Source organism: Chiloscyllium punctatum, chromosome 36 (assembly GCF_047496795.1).
Source record: "Chiloscyllium punctatum isolate Juve2018m chromosome 36, sChiPun1.3, whole genome shotgun sequence".
NCBI classification, from domain to species: Eukaryota; Metazoa; Chordata; class Chondrichthyes; order Orectolobiformes; family Hemiscylliidae; genus Chiloscyllium; species Chiloscyllium punctatum.
Genome location: NC_092774.1, coordinates 45,205,818 through 45,221,982, shown reverse-complemented (window position 1 = coordinate 45,221,982; position 16,165 = coordinate 45,205,818). Strand labels below are relative to the sequence as shown.

The 16,165-nt window shown below is 46.4% G+C and overlaps 1 protein-coding gene across 1 annotated transcript; it reads left to right on the top strand.

Moving 5' to 3' along the window:
- Positions 1-221: 221 nt before the first annotated feature.
- On the top strand, positions 222-3,682 carry LOC140460071 (uncharacterized; the record flags this gene model as incomplete). The annotated part of the gene is made up of 1 exon (XM_072554474.1): positions 222-3,682. A coding segment is annotated over one exon (960 nt), but the record flags the coding sequence as incomplete, so codon positions are not given.
- Positions 3,683-16,165: the final 12,483 nt, after the last annotated feature.

Genomic DNA, 16,165 nt, shown 5'->3' with positions numbered 1-16,165 from the left:
CTGAATGTCATTGGCTTTTGAATTTGGAAGGAGAACATTTTCCAAGAATCGTGTCTGGAAAAGCACTGAGAGAAACCCACCCAGGTGAGAGTGTTCCAGTGAACTAACCGTGGAAAGAGCTTTCAGCAGTTACCCTGACAGGAATAACCAAAATCACCAACGTTCTTATCCAGGACAAACTCTGCACGCGTTGTCTGTGTGGATGAGGAATCCACTGATAATCCAGCCTGGAGCCAGACAAGGACACGTGCGCCACGGAGAAACCGTGGAAATGTGGCGACTGTGGGAAAGGGTTCGATTACCCATCCCAGCTGGAAATTCATCGACGCACTCATACGGGGGAGAGACCGTTTATCTGTTCGAAGTGTGAGAAGGGATTCACGCATTTATCCAGCTTGCAGGCACATCAGAGAACTCACAGCGGGGAGAGACCGTTCACCTGCTCTGTCTGTGGGAAGAGATTCACCCAGTCTTCCAACCTGCTGAGGCACCAGCGGGTTCACACTGGAGAGAGGCCGTTCGCCTGTTCGGAGTGTGGGAACGCGTTCACTCAGTTGTCCAATCTGCTGCAGCACCAGCGGGTTCACACAGACGAGAGACCTTTTAAATGCCTAGACTGTGCGAAGTGCTACAAAAGCTCCAGGGAACTGTCATGCCACCAACGTGTTCACACCAATGAGAGACCGTTCAGGTGCTCTCACTGCGGGTCTGGGTTCAGGCGATCGTCTCAACTCACTGAGCACCAGCGAATTCACACCGGGGAGAGACCGTTCAGATGCTCAGAGTGTGGGAAGAGATTCACTCAGTCATCCAAGCTCTGGAGACACCAGCGTGTTCACTCTGATATGAGAACTTTTAAATGCTCTGACTGTGAGGAGAGCTTTAAAAGCAGCAATGACCTACTGAAACACCAGCGCAGCCACACTGGGGAGAAGCTGTTCACCTGCTCCGAGTGTGGGAAGAGATTCACTCGGTCGTTCACCTTGCTGAGACACCAGCGACTTCACGCTGGGGAGAAGCTGTTCATCTGCTCCGAGTGCGGGAGGGACTCACTTGGGCATTCACCTTGTTGCAGCAGCAGCGAGTTCATTCCGAGGAAAGGCCGTTCACCTGATCTGTGTCTGGGAAGGGATTCACTTGTTCTTCCCCCACAGCTGAGAGACTCGCGAGTTCCTGTGTGACTGCAGGGGTTGGATTGTATTTTTTTGTTGCTCCAGGGATGAAAGTCGGGCTTAATTCTGATGTGGGAAAGAAATGAGCCTGAGTTGCTCTCTCACATGGTTCAGAGCTCCCAGACACGGAGCACACCGGCTCTTTTACAACTGGTTTTTGGGGTTGGCACGAACAACGGGGAATGCCGAAAACATTCTCCAATCAGAAACTGGGATTGAACTTGGATTTGTTCCTGACTGAAAGTTGACCGTCCGAGAATGACTGTGGCCGCTATGGTCTGAGGATTTAAAATGTCTGTGTGATATTCCTGATTCTCCCAGTGTATATAGGGGCTATGGCAACAGCAACGTGCATTTATGTAGAAACTTCCAAATTGTAAAACCGCTCCAGGTGCTTTGTCGTTGATCCATAATTTGCTCAGAGGTCAGTTTTAACAAGTGTTTGAAAAGAGAAGGGAGAGGGAGAGAGGTTCTGAGAGGAAGTTCCAGAGTTTTGGGACTTAGTAGATGAAAGCGCGACCAACAATGGCGGTGTGGGGTTGGCAGATGTAGAGGAGCGCAGGGAGCCGGGAGAGTCTTGGGGCTGAAGGAGGTTCCAGAGACTGTTGTTGAGTAGTGGCTGTATCCACCGAGCCTCCAGTCCAGCACAGAAATGGATCCATGCAGTTTGTGACCAGTGCTGGGAAGGATTGGTCTGCTGCCTTGAACAGAATGAGAAATACCGCATCTGTGGATTTACACCATGTCACTGGTCTGCAGCAGAGTGGGACAACATGTGACATTGGTTCAGGAGAGGGTTCATCATGGAGAAAGCAGACGGGGAATTGGGAAGTCCACTCAAAAAGCTCTCCAACGTCTCACTGTTTAACTCCAGCTCTTAGGCAGTACCTGACACACTGCCTCAGTCTCTGGATGAGCCAGTCCATCCCATGATTATTATTAAAATCTGCTTCTGTACAGGTTACAGATGGGACAGTCTTTCCCAGGACCCTCAAGGGTGCTGAAAGCCAAAAAGACATTGAGAGCGGCCTGCCTGAAGGACCTGGGAGTGCAGGATGCAATACTGTGCTCATTATGGGGCCTGTGCTTTGGAGCTCCTTGACTGTTCCTCTCTGTGGTGTTGAGGTGCTCGCAAACAGGCACGTGGTGGGCAAAGTTTCACAGTTTGAGATCCACTTCCCTTAGAGTGAGATCCCTAGGATGGGACTGTACTCTGGATACTGCAATTGGCTCTGTGCAGCCCCTATCCCAGTAAGGGACAATAGGAGTCATCAAGGCTCAAGCACCTTCTGAGAAACGTTTAATTGACCTTGAGGAAGATTTTGTTTGTGAAATGTCAATCCAGCCCCAGTCCCTGCTGGGTGAAGACCTGCTCCTCCAATCACAGGCCACTGCTGGTAGGTTCCTTGCTGAGCCAATCATAGGCAAACCTGGCACGAAACAGCCTTTGGTTGGAGGAACAGTGAGAAGTTGTTCCCGCAGGCAGTGATGTAGTGGCAGTGTTAGGGTACGTGGGGTTTGAATCCCACCAAGGCTGACAGTGAGATTTAAATTCAATAAAATCTGGAGCAAAGAGCTGGTCTAATGACTAACACTATCAACTGTCATAAAAACACATCTGATTTACTAATGATAGTTAAGGGAAGAAATTTGCCTTCCTTGCCCTGGTCTGCGTGTGACGTCAGATTCACTGCAACCTGGTTGACTCTTCACTGCCCTCAAGACAATTAGCAATAGGCAATAAATGCTGGGTGCCATCCATATCCCAGGAACAAATCGAAAAAGGGAACTGGATGGAGGTGGAAAGAGGCTGTGGAAAGAGAAGGGAGCTGCAAGACAAGAGGGAGATGTTGCGGGGGGGAGGAGAGAAACAGGCTGCAAAGAGAAATAGGAGAGAGTGAGGAAGGCTGCAGAAGGGCTGGGAGAGTAACTGGGAAACAGCAAAGAAGAGGGAACTATTTTAAACTTGCCAGTTAAAGGAACATTGAGCTAGCTGGAAACTGAAAAAAATTTGGAATTGGTGAGGTAATGAGTTACTTTCATATTAATGTGGAATATCGAAGGCTGCAAATGTTGAGAAGCTACTATCGGGCACGTGCAGTTCTGCAACGAACACCAAGAAAATTGCTCAATTTAAGTCTGAGATTGCGATGCCATTAAAATCTTCCTGCACTTGTGATGGAACCTGTCACCTCACCAGTGTGTGGAAGATGTATTTAGGCTGATGCCTTTTTTTTCTCTGAAGAGCCATGTACGTCAGTTATTTTGGGAAGAAAAATGTGTTGTTAACTCATGCTTGTTATCTTGTGCCAGTTCAAATAATCTGTTACCTCTGGGAAATCAATGCTTTCCTTATTACATTATATTTAATGGTGGGCTGAGGAATCTTGACGTTATCGCTGAAGTATTCTATTTCTGCGTGAATCTAAGTATGGCATCTGTCGGCATGAATACAGAGGGTAATCTTAATACGTGATTGCATCACTAATAAAGAATTAAACCGAGCCTGATGATCTGCCTGGAATATTGTGTGCACCTTGGTCTGCCTAATGAGGAAGGATGTGATTATCACAAAGGGAGTGCAGCAATGTTTTGCCAGACTGATTCCTGGGATGGTGGGACTGGTAGCTAAGCGGAGGTTGATTCAGTTAGGGTTATGCTCACCGGACTTCTGAAGAATGATGAGGAATCTCATAGAATCTTTTTAGGTTTCTAACAGGACTAGAGAGGGTAGGTACAGGAAGGATGTTCCTAATTCCAGGGGACATCCAGAACCCAGCAGTCCTGGTCTGAGGATACAGATTCAACCATTTCGGACTGAGGTGAGGAGAAATTCACCCAGAAGGTGGGTGAGCCTGTGAAACCTGCTACCACAGAAAGCAATCAAAGCCAAAACATTGAATGATTTCAAGAAGGAATTAGATAAAGCACTTGGGGCTAAAGGGATGAAATGATATGAGGGGGAAAAGCATATTGAGATAGATAGCAGCCACGATTATAATGAATGGTACAGTAGGCTGGAAGGGCTGAAAGGTGATCTTTACCTTGTCGGGTCTACACCTAACTCCAAACCCACAGCCAGTGTGTTTGATTCTTAATTGCCCTCTGGGCAATTAGGTATGGGTAATAAATGCTGGCCTGGCCAGTGATGCCCACATCATGTGAATGAATTAAAGGAAACAAAATAGCACATTATTGCAGGTGAATAGTTTGCTGTTAATTTACTTTTTTTTCCCCCCCCATTTTTAAAATTAGAAGTGAAACCAGTCATTGTACAACACTAGAGTGGATCACTGTCAGTTCAAAATATTCTGATTTGCTTATGGATTTATAATTTGCAGTGCCTCTTGAGAGTTTCAAGTCTTTTGGATGCTGTGACTGTCCAGATATTGATTTTGGGCCAGGTTCAAATGAACAAAGCTGGTTGCATAGCATGAATGACAAAAGTTGTGTGTAATTGACTGATAAGGCTACGTTTGGAAAGCAGACACTGAAACCCAGGCTTCCAGTGGACTTTCTAAACAGAGGCATGGCTCAGTTGGCTGAACGGCTGGTTCGCGATGCACCAGTGACACAAACAGCGTGGGTTAAATTCCTGAACCTGCTGAGGGTATCGTGAAGGGTCCCCCCTCTCCACCCATCCTCTCTCACTTGAGGTGTGGTGACCTTCAGGTTAAAACTCCACCAGTTGTGTCTCTTCAGTGAGAGAGCTGCCCTATGGTCTTCGAAGATGATAGCAACTTTACCTTTCCGTAGAGTAGAAAGGGAAAACCTAGGCGAAAGGATGCCCAGTTAGAGCATTTAAAAAGCTGACTGACGCTAAAATATTAAAAGTAGAGCCTTGAAGCTGCTTGTGTCAGTGAATGCAGAGACATCAGGGAAAGGATTGAGAACAGCATGTACCAGCCTTGAGATAAGAGGAAAGCAAAGCAACGATGAATACACGGAATATCATGTGATTCGGTGAGGCGATCATTGCTCACATGAACTGTGACTGGCCACTGGAAGACCCTCTCAAGTAAAAGCCAGAGTCAGAAAATAAAGATCCAATGAGAGACAAGCATGAAGGGGAAAGATTGAGACTGTGAAAGCTGTAAAAAAAAAACCCCTTGTGTCTCTCCTGTCCAGTTGTCGATGTGAATAATGTACTCCACATTAAATTGTAAATTGCTGCACTTGTTTGTCACTATAGATTACTCGAAAGCAGATAAACCTGTCTTGAATTTGTCTCAATAAAGTAGATTTCCAATTAACTCTGTTTCCGATTCTCCTCTTGCCTGCAAAGATGAGACACCCCATCCCAAAGAAAGAAAGAATCAGAGCTGAATATCAGTCCAGACTGGGAGCTATTGGGTGGGTAAGTGGTCGAAGGAATGTTCAGTGGATAGGGAGAGTGTTGTTGCCACTTTTGGGAAGGAGTCCTACCTGAAGCAGTGACTAGCAATTTCTCATTTTCAGATGTTAATGGACCTGCAATTTATTTCCCCTTTTCCTTACTTTTAAATTGCGGCAATTACCCACTAATAAGGAAGCAGCACAACGTCCTTCCACCTCCTTTATAGGAAATCCTGGAGCCTGGACAGTGCTGGGCTGTGAGTGGAGCATGCTCAGTGCGGGACATGTTGGAGTCCGTTGAGGAATGGGAAGTGCAAGCACGAGTTCCAGTTTTTGCAGTGTTACCAGGCGGATGATGACCATTCGGTCTGTTGTGCCTTCATCTGCTCTCCAGGTGAGCTTTCACTTAGTGCCTTTCCCCTGCTTTCTACCGGTACCTTTTCAGGTAATAATGCCTTGACTGAAAGTGCATTCCAGATATTACACATGAAGAATCTATTCCTCATGTCCCATCTTCACTTCGAGAATACCCTCCAGCGTGTTGTGCGGCACAATCACTGTGCTAATACTTGGAGCTGATCAAGGTACAGTTGCAGGCACTGGATTCTGCACAGGCTTTAGGCCGTGAAACCATTCTGGCAATGATGCTGAAGACTCATGTTGCAGTTCTTGTGTGTTCCTAGCCAAGCTGCTCAAGTGCAGTAACATCACTGGCATCTACCCTACATTGTAGAAGATTTGCCCAGAAATGTCCTGTGCAGAAAACACAGGACAAATCCAACTCAACCAATTGCTGTCCTATCAATTTACTTTTGATCATCAGTAAAGTGATGGGAGAAGTCATTGCCAGTGCGGTGGAGCAGCATTAGCTTAGCAATAGCCTATTCACCGAGTCCTGTTTGGGTTTCACCAGGGCCACTCGGGTCCTGACCTCATTACAGCCTTAATTCAAACCTGCCTCAAAAGAGCTGAAAAAAAAAATCCCCATTGCCATTCAGTCTAGACTTCTCTCTGTTACTACCTCCATTGCCATTCAGTCTAGACTTCTCTCTGTTACTACCTCCATTGCCATTCAGTCTAGACTTCTCTCTGTTACTACCTCCATTGCCATTCAGTCTAGACTTCTCTCTGTTACTACCTCCATTGCCATTCAGTCTAGACTTCTCTCTGTTACTACCTCCATTGCCATTCAGTCTAGACTTCTCTCTGTTACTACCTCCAAAAAAAAACACGTTGGTATTTGCACACCTCAACAATAGCTGATTTTAAAGTTGCAAAGCTTTCTTGATCCTCCAGTTATAGCAGTCTAATCTTCATTTCAGTTTCTCGTATCAAAAGTGAAAAAATAAAGTCTGTTGAACACACCCTTAAAGAGAAAGAAGCACTTTTTAAAATGTTTCATTTCCAGGAAACATATGCAATTAACACAAAAAATTACACTTACTCACCCTCTTTTATTCTTTATAGAGGATTCCAATAACTACTTGTTGTTTACTTTCCAAATTCTTAAGCTATTTCAGTTCAACTCATGTACTGGATAATGCTTCAGCTATTAAATTATTGTTTCCAGCAATGCAAACAATTTTTACATTGAATGGTAGATTACACCCCCAACTGAATGGTCTTGCAGTTCATGTAGGTGAAAGTGAGGACTGCAGATGTTTGCATTTCATGTGTTGAGTTTCTCTGTAAACCATCAGCAGATTATGATCAGTATATATGTTTTTCTTTGCAATTTAAAAATATTCGGGGGCCAGAAATGATCTGAAATTTCACCCCTACCACCAAAAAAAAATTACTTCTGATATTAGTTTAATTTCTTAGAAAAGGAATCGACTGGCTTCTCTCTACTGCTGATTCATCATCACTGCAACTATTCCCTAGTCACTAGTATCAATTGCAATTTTAAATAGTTTTGTAAAGTCAGGGGCAGTTTAACAGAGTCATTTATTAAGATTACTTTCAGTTTGTCAAGACCTGCTTGGCACTGTGTTCCCATACAACCTTGACCTGTTTCCCTAACAAATATGTTAAGATATTATGTTGAAGTTAGCCATGAATTTACGATAAAACCCAACACGTTTCAAAAAATGTAATAATCTCTTAGTTTTAGGAATAGAAAATGCTATGAGAGCCTTCAGTTTTGTTCTTGGCAATATTTGCCCTTGCCCTGCAAAATGCCCTTGGTAAGATAACCTCAGTTTTGCAAATTCATTTTTGGTGAGATTTATTACAAGCCAGCTAAATGTAATGGCTTAAATCAGCCTTCTAGTTGCTTTATATGTTCATCTCAGACTAAAGAGTTTGGCACCTTATCTACAGCTTGATTCATAAGTCTTTGGAGCGCAGCTGAAATATTTTTAAACGGAAATGGCGTAAGTCAAAATGGATGTAATCCATTTAGAGTCATAGAGTTGCACAGCACAGAAACAGACTGTTCAGTCCAACTCCTCTACACTGACCAGATATCCTAAATTAATCTAGTCTGATTTGCCAGCATTTGGCCCAAATCCCTCTAAACCCTTTGTATTCATACACCTATCCAGATGCCTTTCAAATGTTGTTATTATACCAGCCTTCACCACTTCCCCTGGCAGCTCATTCCATACACATACCACCCTCTGCGAGAAAAAGTTGTCCCTTCGGTCCCTTTTAAAATTCTCTCCTCTCACTTTAAACCCATGTCCTCTAGTTTTGAACTCCCCTAATCTTGGGAAAAGACCTTGGCTGTTCACCCTATACATGCCCCCCATCAACCCACCCTCCGTTCCCGGCACCTTCCTTTGCCACCGCAAGAGATGTAAAGCCTGCATCAATACCTACCCCCTCACCTCCATCCAAAACCACAAAGGATCCTTCCACGTCCGGCAGAGATTTTCCTGCACCTCCACACACGTCATCCACTGTGTCCATTGCTCCCAATGTAGTCTCCGAGAACATTTCTGGGACCCATGCACTAAACAAACCCACTGCCCTGTGGCTGAACGCTCAACTCCCCCTCCCACCCTGCTAAGGACCAGTGAGTCCTGGACCACATCCACCACCAGATGGTAGTCACCGATGCCTGGAGGAAGGATGCCTTATCTTCCACCTTGGGACCCTCCAACCACACAGGATCAATGTTGAGCAGTTTACTGATCTCCCTTCCCCCCCCCCCCCCCCACCTTATTCCAGATCCAACCCTCCAATGTGGCACTGCCCTCTTGAACTGTCCTACCTGTCCATCTTCCTTCCCACCCATCAGTTCCACCCTCCACTCTGACCTAACACCATCACCACCCACTTTTATCTACCTAATGCATTACAAGTTACCTTGCCCCCCAGCCCACCCCCCCTCCCATTTATCTCTCAGCCTCCATGGGCCTCCCCCACTTTCCTTATGAAGAGCTTATGCTCAAAACGTCAATTCTCCTGCTCCTCGAATGCTGCCTGACTGGCTGTGCTTTTTCAGCACCACAATTGTTGACTCTAATCTCCAGCATTTGCAGTTCTCACTTTCCCCCTTTCACCCTATCCATGCCCTTCATGATTTTATAAACCTTTATAAGGTCACCCCATAGCTTCTGGTGCTCCAGGGAAAATAGCCCCAGCCTATTCTGTCTTCGCACAAACTGTCCAACCCTGGCAACATCCTTGTTGGTCTTTTGTGAATCCGTTCAAGTTTCACAACATCTTTCCTATAGCAGGGAGACAATTGCATGCAGTATTCCAAAAGTGGTCTAACCAATGCCCTGCACAGCTGCAACATAACCTTGCAACTCCTATACTCTATGCACTGACCAATAAAGTCAAGCAAATCAAATGCCTTCTAACTACCTGTGACTCCACTTTCAAGGAACTATGAATTTGCACTCCAAGGTCTCTCTGTTCAGCAACATTTCCCAGGACCTGACCATTCAGTGTATAAGTCCTGGCCTGACTTTCCATTCCAAAACACAGCGCGAAAGGCTGATATATTCTTAGCTTGCTGGTACCCATTTAATCGAAAACATTAGAAAGAAATGAAGCACTGCTAAACATATCAATAAGACCTAAGAATTTGGTGTGAATTTGCTCTGGTTAATATATTTACTTTTCTGCAATCTATGCAGAATCCAGTTAGGAATTAACACCACCAGTCAACTCCAATTGCTTTTATTATAGTCAATCAGATGATTTTCTAGCATGTATTCGACCAGAGCTTTTTTCTTTGGTCTTAACGTCCAGATCTTCATGTTGTCCTTTTAACTATGAAAGTATGCGATCCAACTGTCCCATGTTTTTCCAGCAAGTAGTAGATGGTTCGCTTTGTGAACTATCTATCTCTTCTTCTCCTTCACTTTTACTGTCTTTGTTATCCTCCACTATTATTACCATCTGAAATACTTGCCCGTCTCTATGATATCGTTTTAACATGTTCAAATGCATAACCGATCCTTCTTTCTGCGATCCAGATAAGTCGCGTTATAAGAAGAAAACCACCCTGACTTGTTCTTGCCTATCGGTGACTCCAGAACCACAGCAGTGCAATTGATTCTGGATGGACATTAAATGCTGGCCTGACCAGATCCAATGAACAAATAAAAGAACACCTGAAAAGTTAAACTGTACACTTCAATTAAAATATGAATTAACATCAACTACAAACGAAATGTGATTTGTACCCACCAATTGCAAGCAATCAGTTTTTTAAATGTTTTCTCCTTATTAATCTTTTAGTCATTCTGTCGATTATATCCCGCCTAGTCCTGTGATCTGACACCCATTTCTGAAATTAGTTTGCTCTGGTACTATGTTTAACCTATTTCTTAGTTAAGCACAAATGGTAGGTCATCCATTTGTATTTTTTCATCATAGCAATATTTCTCTGGACTACATAGGTCACCCCTCTCAATTACCACAAAGGGAAAGGTCCAGTTCTCTGCTGGGATTTGATAAATTTGGTTTCCAAATGGTTTCAGTCCATGAGGTAAAATAGCCATGCTCCTACCAGACCATAGGGCTACTCCCTCATTAGAAAAACCGCTAGTTGTGGTTTAACCTGAGGGTCATCATGCCTCAGGAGAGGGGACAGGTTGAGAAGGAGAGTCCTTCAGACGTACGGGAATTGAACATACAACCAACAGAGTTAACCTGCCCTGAGTCCATGAGAAGAATCCACCCTTCATTGACTCCCATTGGTTGGGGGTCCAGCCTTTTTCAGGTAGGAACTCCAGTCCCGCCCTTCATTAGCACCCAATGGTTGCAGGGCAAGTCCCCTGGGTTGTCCTTCGGGCACGCCCCATCATTGACCGCGATTGGTTGGAGGACCAGCCATTTGCGGATTGGTCCTCCAGTCCTCACTCCCTCAGTGACGCCCACTGCTTGGATCCAGACAGGCTCCCCCCGCCTGACCTTGTCTGATTGGCGCAGGGCAGCCGTCAATCAGTCTGCGGTTATGGTCTAGTGGGTCCGCAGTGCAGTTGTGGTGTGGAGGGTCCGCAGTGCGGTTGTGGTGTGGAGGGTCCGCAGTGCGGTTGTGGTCTGGAGGGTCCGCAGTGCGGTTGTGGTCTGGAGGGTCCGCAGTGTGGTTGTGGTCTGGAGGGTCCACAGTGCGGTTGTGGTGTGGAGGATCTGCAGTGCGGTTGTGGTGTGGAGGGTCCGCGGTGCGGTTGTGGTGTGAAGGGTCCGCAGTGTGGTTGTGGTCTGGAGGGTCCGCAGTGCGGTTGTGGTCTGGAGGGTCCGCAGTGTGGTTGTGGTCTGGAGGGTCCGCAGTGCGGTTGTGGTGTGGAGGATCTGCAGTGCGGTTATGGTGTGGAGGGTGCGCAGTGCGGTTATGGTGTGGAGGGTCCGCAGTGCGGTTGTGGTGTGGAGGATCTGCAGTGCGGTTATGGTGTGGAGGGTGCGCAGTGCGGTTATGGTGTGGAGGGTCCGCAGTGCGGTTGTGGTCTGGATGGTCCACAGTGCGGTTGTGGTCTGGGGAATCCGCAGTGCGGTTGTGGTGTGGAGGGTCCGCAGTGCGGTTGTGGTCTGGATGGTCCACAGTGCGGTTGTGGTCTGGGGAATCCGCAGTGCGGTTGTGGTGTGGAGGATCCGCAGTGCGGTTGTGGTGTGGAGGGTCCGCAGTGCGGTTGTGATGTGGAGGATCCGCAGTGCGGTTGTTGTCTGGAGGATCCGCAGTGCGGTTGTGGTGTGGAGGGTCCGCAGTGCGGTTGTGGTCTGGAGGGTCCGCAGTGCGGTTGTGGTCTGGAGGATCCGCAGTGCTGTTGTGGTGTGGAGGGTCCGCAGCGCGGGTGTGGTCTGGAGGATCCGCAGCACGGTTGTGGTCTGGAGGGTCCGCAGTGCGGTTGTGGTCTGGGGAATCTGCAGTGCGGTTGTGGTGTGGAAGATTTGCAGCGCGGTTGTGGTGTCGAGGGTCCGCAGTGCGGTTGTGGTATGGAGGGTCCGCAGTGCGGTTGTGGTGTGGAGGGTTCCGCAGTGCAGTTGCGGTGTGGAGGGTCCGCAGCGCGGTTGTGGTGTGGAGGGTTCCGCAGTGCGGTTGCGGTGTGGAGGATCTGCAGTGCGGTTGTGGTGTGGAGGGTCCGCAGTGCGGTTGTCGAACTGTTTCAGGCCCGAGATGTTGAATGCTGGAGCACTTCAGAGACGGGCTCGGTGAGTGGGGCGGGAAGGGATCGAAGGAAGCGAAGGTGCGTGTCCGGTGAGATGACTCCAAACGGCACGACGTGGCTTCAAACCCCGAGTAACAAGCTCCCGTGTCGCTCCGCAGCGGACGGGGCTTCTCTTCGAAGGGCCCCGGTTAACAACCGCCACTTTTGTGGTTAAAAATCACACAACACCAGGTTATAGTCCAACAGGTTTAATTGGAAGCACTAGCTTTCGGAGCGACGCTCCTTCATCAGGTGATAGTGGAGAGCTCAACCGTAACAGAATTTATAGCAAAGATTTAGTGTAATATGACTGAAATTATACATTGAAAAATTGATTGTCTGTTAAGCCTTTCATCTTCAAAGTTTGTGAGAAGATTTGTAGCTCGGGTGTTCATTGTTGTGGTTCTGTTCGCTGAGCTGGGAATTTATGTTGCAGACGTTTTGTCCCCTGTCTAGGTGACATCCTCAGTGCTTGGGAGCCTCCTGTGAAGCGCTTCTGTGATCTTTCCTCCGGCATTTGTAGTGGTTTGAATCTGCCGCTTCCGGTTGTCAGTTCCAGCTGTCCACTGCAGTGGTCGGTATATTGGGTCCAAGTCAATGTGCTTATTGATTGAATCTGTGGATGAGTGCCATGCCTCTAGGAATTCCCTGGCTGTTCTCTGTTTGGCTTGTTCTATAATAGTAGTGTTGTCCCAGTCGATTTCATGTTGCTTGTCATCTGCGTGTGTGGCTACTAAGGATAGCTGGTTGTGTCGTTTTGTGGCTAGTTCATGGATGCGGATCGTTAGCTGTCTTCCTGTTTGTCCTATGTAGTGTTTTGTGCAGTCCTTGCATGGGATTTTGTACACTACATTGGTTTTGCTCATGTTGGGTATCGGGTCCTTCGTTCTGGTGAGTTGTTGTCTGGGAGTGGCTGTTGGTTTGTGTGCTGTTATGAGTCCTAGTGGTCGCAGTAGTCTGGCTGTCAGTTCGGAAATGCTCTTGATGTATGGTAACGTGGCTCATCCTTTGGGTTGTGGCATGTCCTCATTCCATTGTCATTCCATTGTTTTCCTTAGGCATCTGTTGATGAAATTGCGGGGGTATCCGTTTTTGGCGAATACATTGCATACGTGCTCTTCTTCCTCTTTTTTGCAGTTCTGGTGTACTGCAGTGTGTTGTGGCCCTTTTGAATAGTGTCTTGATGCAACTTCTTTTGTGTGTGTTGGGGTGGTTGCTTTCGTAGTTTAGGACTTGGTCTGTGTGTGTGGCTTTCCTGTATACCTTTGTGGTGAATTCTCTGTTCGGTGTTCTCTGTACCACCACGGCTAGGAATGGGAATTCCTGGCTAACTCTCTATATTCTCCCTTCGTAATCTTTTACCTTCCTATATCGCTGGTTGCAATGTGTACAATGACCTCCTGCTGGGCTGTCTTTTCCCCCATAAGAACATTCAGCACACTCTCTGAAACCTCCTTGATCCTGGCACCAGGGGAGCAACACACCATTCTGATTTTTCTCTGCTGGCCACAGTAAAATGTGTCTGTACCTCGGACTAGAGAGTCCCTTAACACAATTCATCTCTTGGAACCTGACGAACTCCTCGTTGCATTCGAGCCAGTCTCAATACGAGAAACTTGACTGTTCGTGCTACATTCCCCTGAGAATCCATCAACCCCTACGTTTTCCAAAATAGCATACTTGTTTGAAATGGGGATAGCCATAGAAGATTCCTACACTACCTGCCTACCTCTCTTACCTTTCCTGGAGTTAACCCATCTACGTGATTGTATCTGTGACTTTTCTCTCTTCATATAAATGCCATCCATCATATCCCTTGCTCTTGTAAGTTCCTCATTGCCTGTAAGTGTCGCTCCAACCGTTCCATTCAATCTGATAGGATTCAGAACCAATGGCATTTATTGCAGATATAATCCTCAGTAACGTAAACTCTCCCTAAGCTCCCACATCTGACAAGAAGAGCATATCACTCTACTAAAGGGCATTTTTGCTTTGAATAAAGGTAAAAGAACATTGTGAAATCTGAAACAAACATAGAGAATGCAGGTCAGACTCAGCAGGTCTGGCAGCATCTGTAGAAAAAAAGTAGTTAAAAGTATTGAGTCCAGTGTGATTTCCTCACAACTCCCGTTTGAATGCCTCGGTTGATGTATCAAGATTGAAGCAGCCCACTTGGTGCTCAGTCGGATAGAGTTCTGCTTCTTGATTGTTGATGGAGCTCCACTCATCTAGCCAAATGGAAAATATTGCATCACACTTTTGACTTGTGCCTTGTAGATTGTGGACGGGGTTGGGGAATAGGACGGAATTCTCAGTCTCTAACTTTCTTGTGTAGCCACACTATTGATATGGCTGGTTCAGCTCAGTTTCTGGTCAGTGTTAACCCTGGGATGTTGCTTGGAGGTGGTGGAGGGGTCCAATTACAGCAATGCTATTAACTGTCAATAGCAGATAGTTGAATTGTGGACACTTTGGAGAGGGTGCGGAGAAGGTCTTTGAGGGTGTTGCCTGGTATGGAAAGTGCTAGCTATGAAGAGAGGACGAATAGGTTAGGATAGAGTGGATAGAGATAAGTTTTTTCCCAGGCTGAAGGATTCACGAACAAGGGGTCACGCATTCAAGGTGAGAGGAGGAAAGCTAAGGGGAATACACATGGAAAGTATTTCACACAGAGGATGGGAGGTTCCTGGAACGTGTTGCAAGCAGAGGTAGTAGAGGCAGGTACATTAGATTAATTTAAGGTGCATCTGGACAGATACACAAGTAGGTGGGGAGCAGAGGGATACAGATCCTTAGGAATTGGGCGATAGGTTTAGATAGTTGATTTGGATCAGCGCAGGCTTGGAGGGCTGGAGAGCCTGTTCCTGGGCTGTAACTTTTCTTCTTTGGTCTTTGTCATTTGTTGGAACTGGCTATTATGTGGCACTTGAGTGGCTTGGTGTCACTTGCCTGTTAGCATCCTGAGACCATAAAATATAGGAGCAGAATTAGGCCATTCAGCTCACTGAGCTTTCTCTGCCATTTGATCACGGTCGATATGTTTCTTAACCTCATTCTCCTGCTTTCTCCCCTTCCTAACCAAGAATCTTAAATACACTCAAGGACCTGGCCTTCTGAGGCAATGAGTTCCACAGATTCATCACTGTTTGGCTGAAGAAATTCCTCCTTATCTCCTTTTCTAAAGTGTCATCTCTTCACTCCAAGGCTGTGCACTCAGGTTCTAATCTCTCTTACGACTGGAAACATCTTCTCCACGTTCACTCTCACTATTCTTGCATCTTGTCTAGTTCTTGCCACAAATGAACACTGGCTTCTTAAATATCTGAAGAGTTACAGTTGGCACCGAGTATTGCGCAGTCACCAGCGAACATCCCCAACGCTGACCTTGTGATGGAATGGAAGTCATCGCTGAAGTAGCTGAAGGTTTGGGCCTTGGACATTTTCCCAGCAGTGATGAACTAGGGTTGAGATGCCTCCAACAACTCCAACCGTACTTCTTTGTGGTAGGGTTGGATGCAATCAGGGGAGAGTTTCCTTCCTGATTCCCATTGACCTCAATTGTGTTTTTGATGCCATATTTGGCCTTTAACTCAAGGGCATTCATTCCACGCCATTCTGGAGTTCAGCTTTATTTTTTCCACTTTTACATTATGGCTAATGAATCCAAAACTTGGGTTGCCTGGCAAAACACTTGAGCTTTGTTGGTGGGGGGGGTATAATGTCGCTGGTCTAGTAATCTGCAACATGAGGCTAATACTCATGCGTTCAAACTGCACTATGGAAGATGATAACATCTGAATTCAGTGCACATCTGGAGTAAAATGCTAATCCAATAGCCAAATTGTGCCTGTGTAACCAATGTCAATTGTCATAACACCTCATCTGGGAATCCTGGGAATGAAATCTGCCATCCTTAACTAGTGTGGCCTAGAAATGACACCAAAAACTAATGACAGGGCTTGGATGGAGTGGTTAGAAAGCAACTGTTCCCGTTAGTTGAAGGGTCAATAACAAGAGGGCACAATTTTAAGGTGAAAGACAGCAGATTTGGGG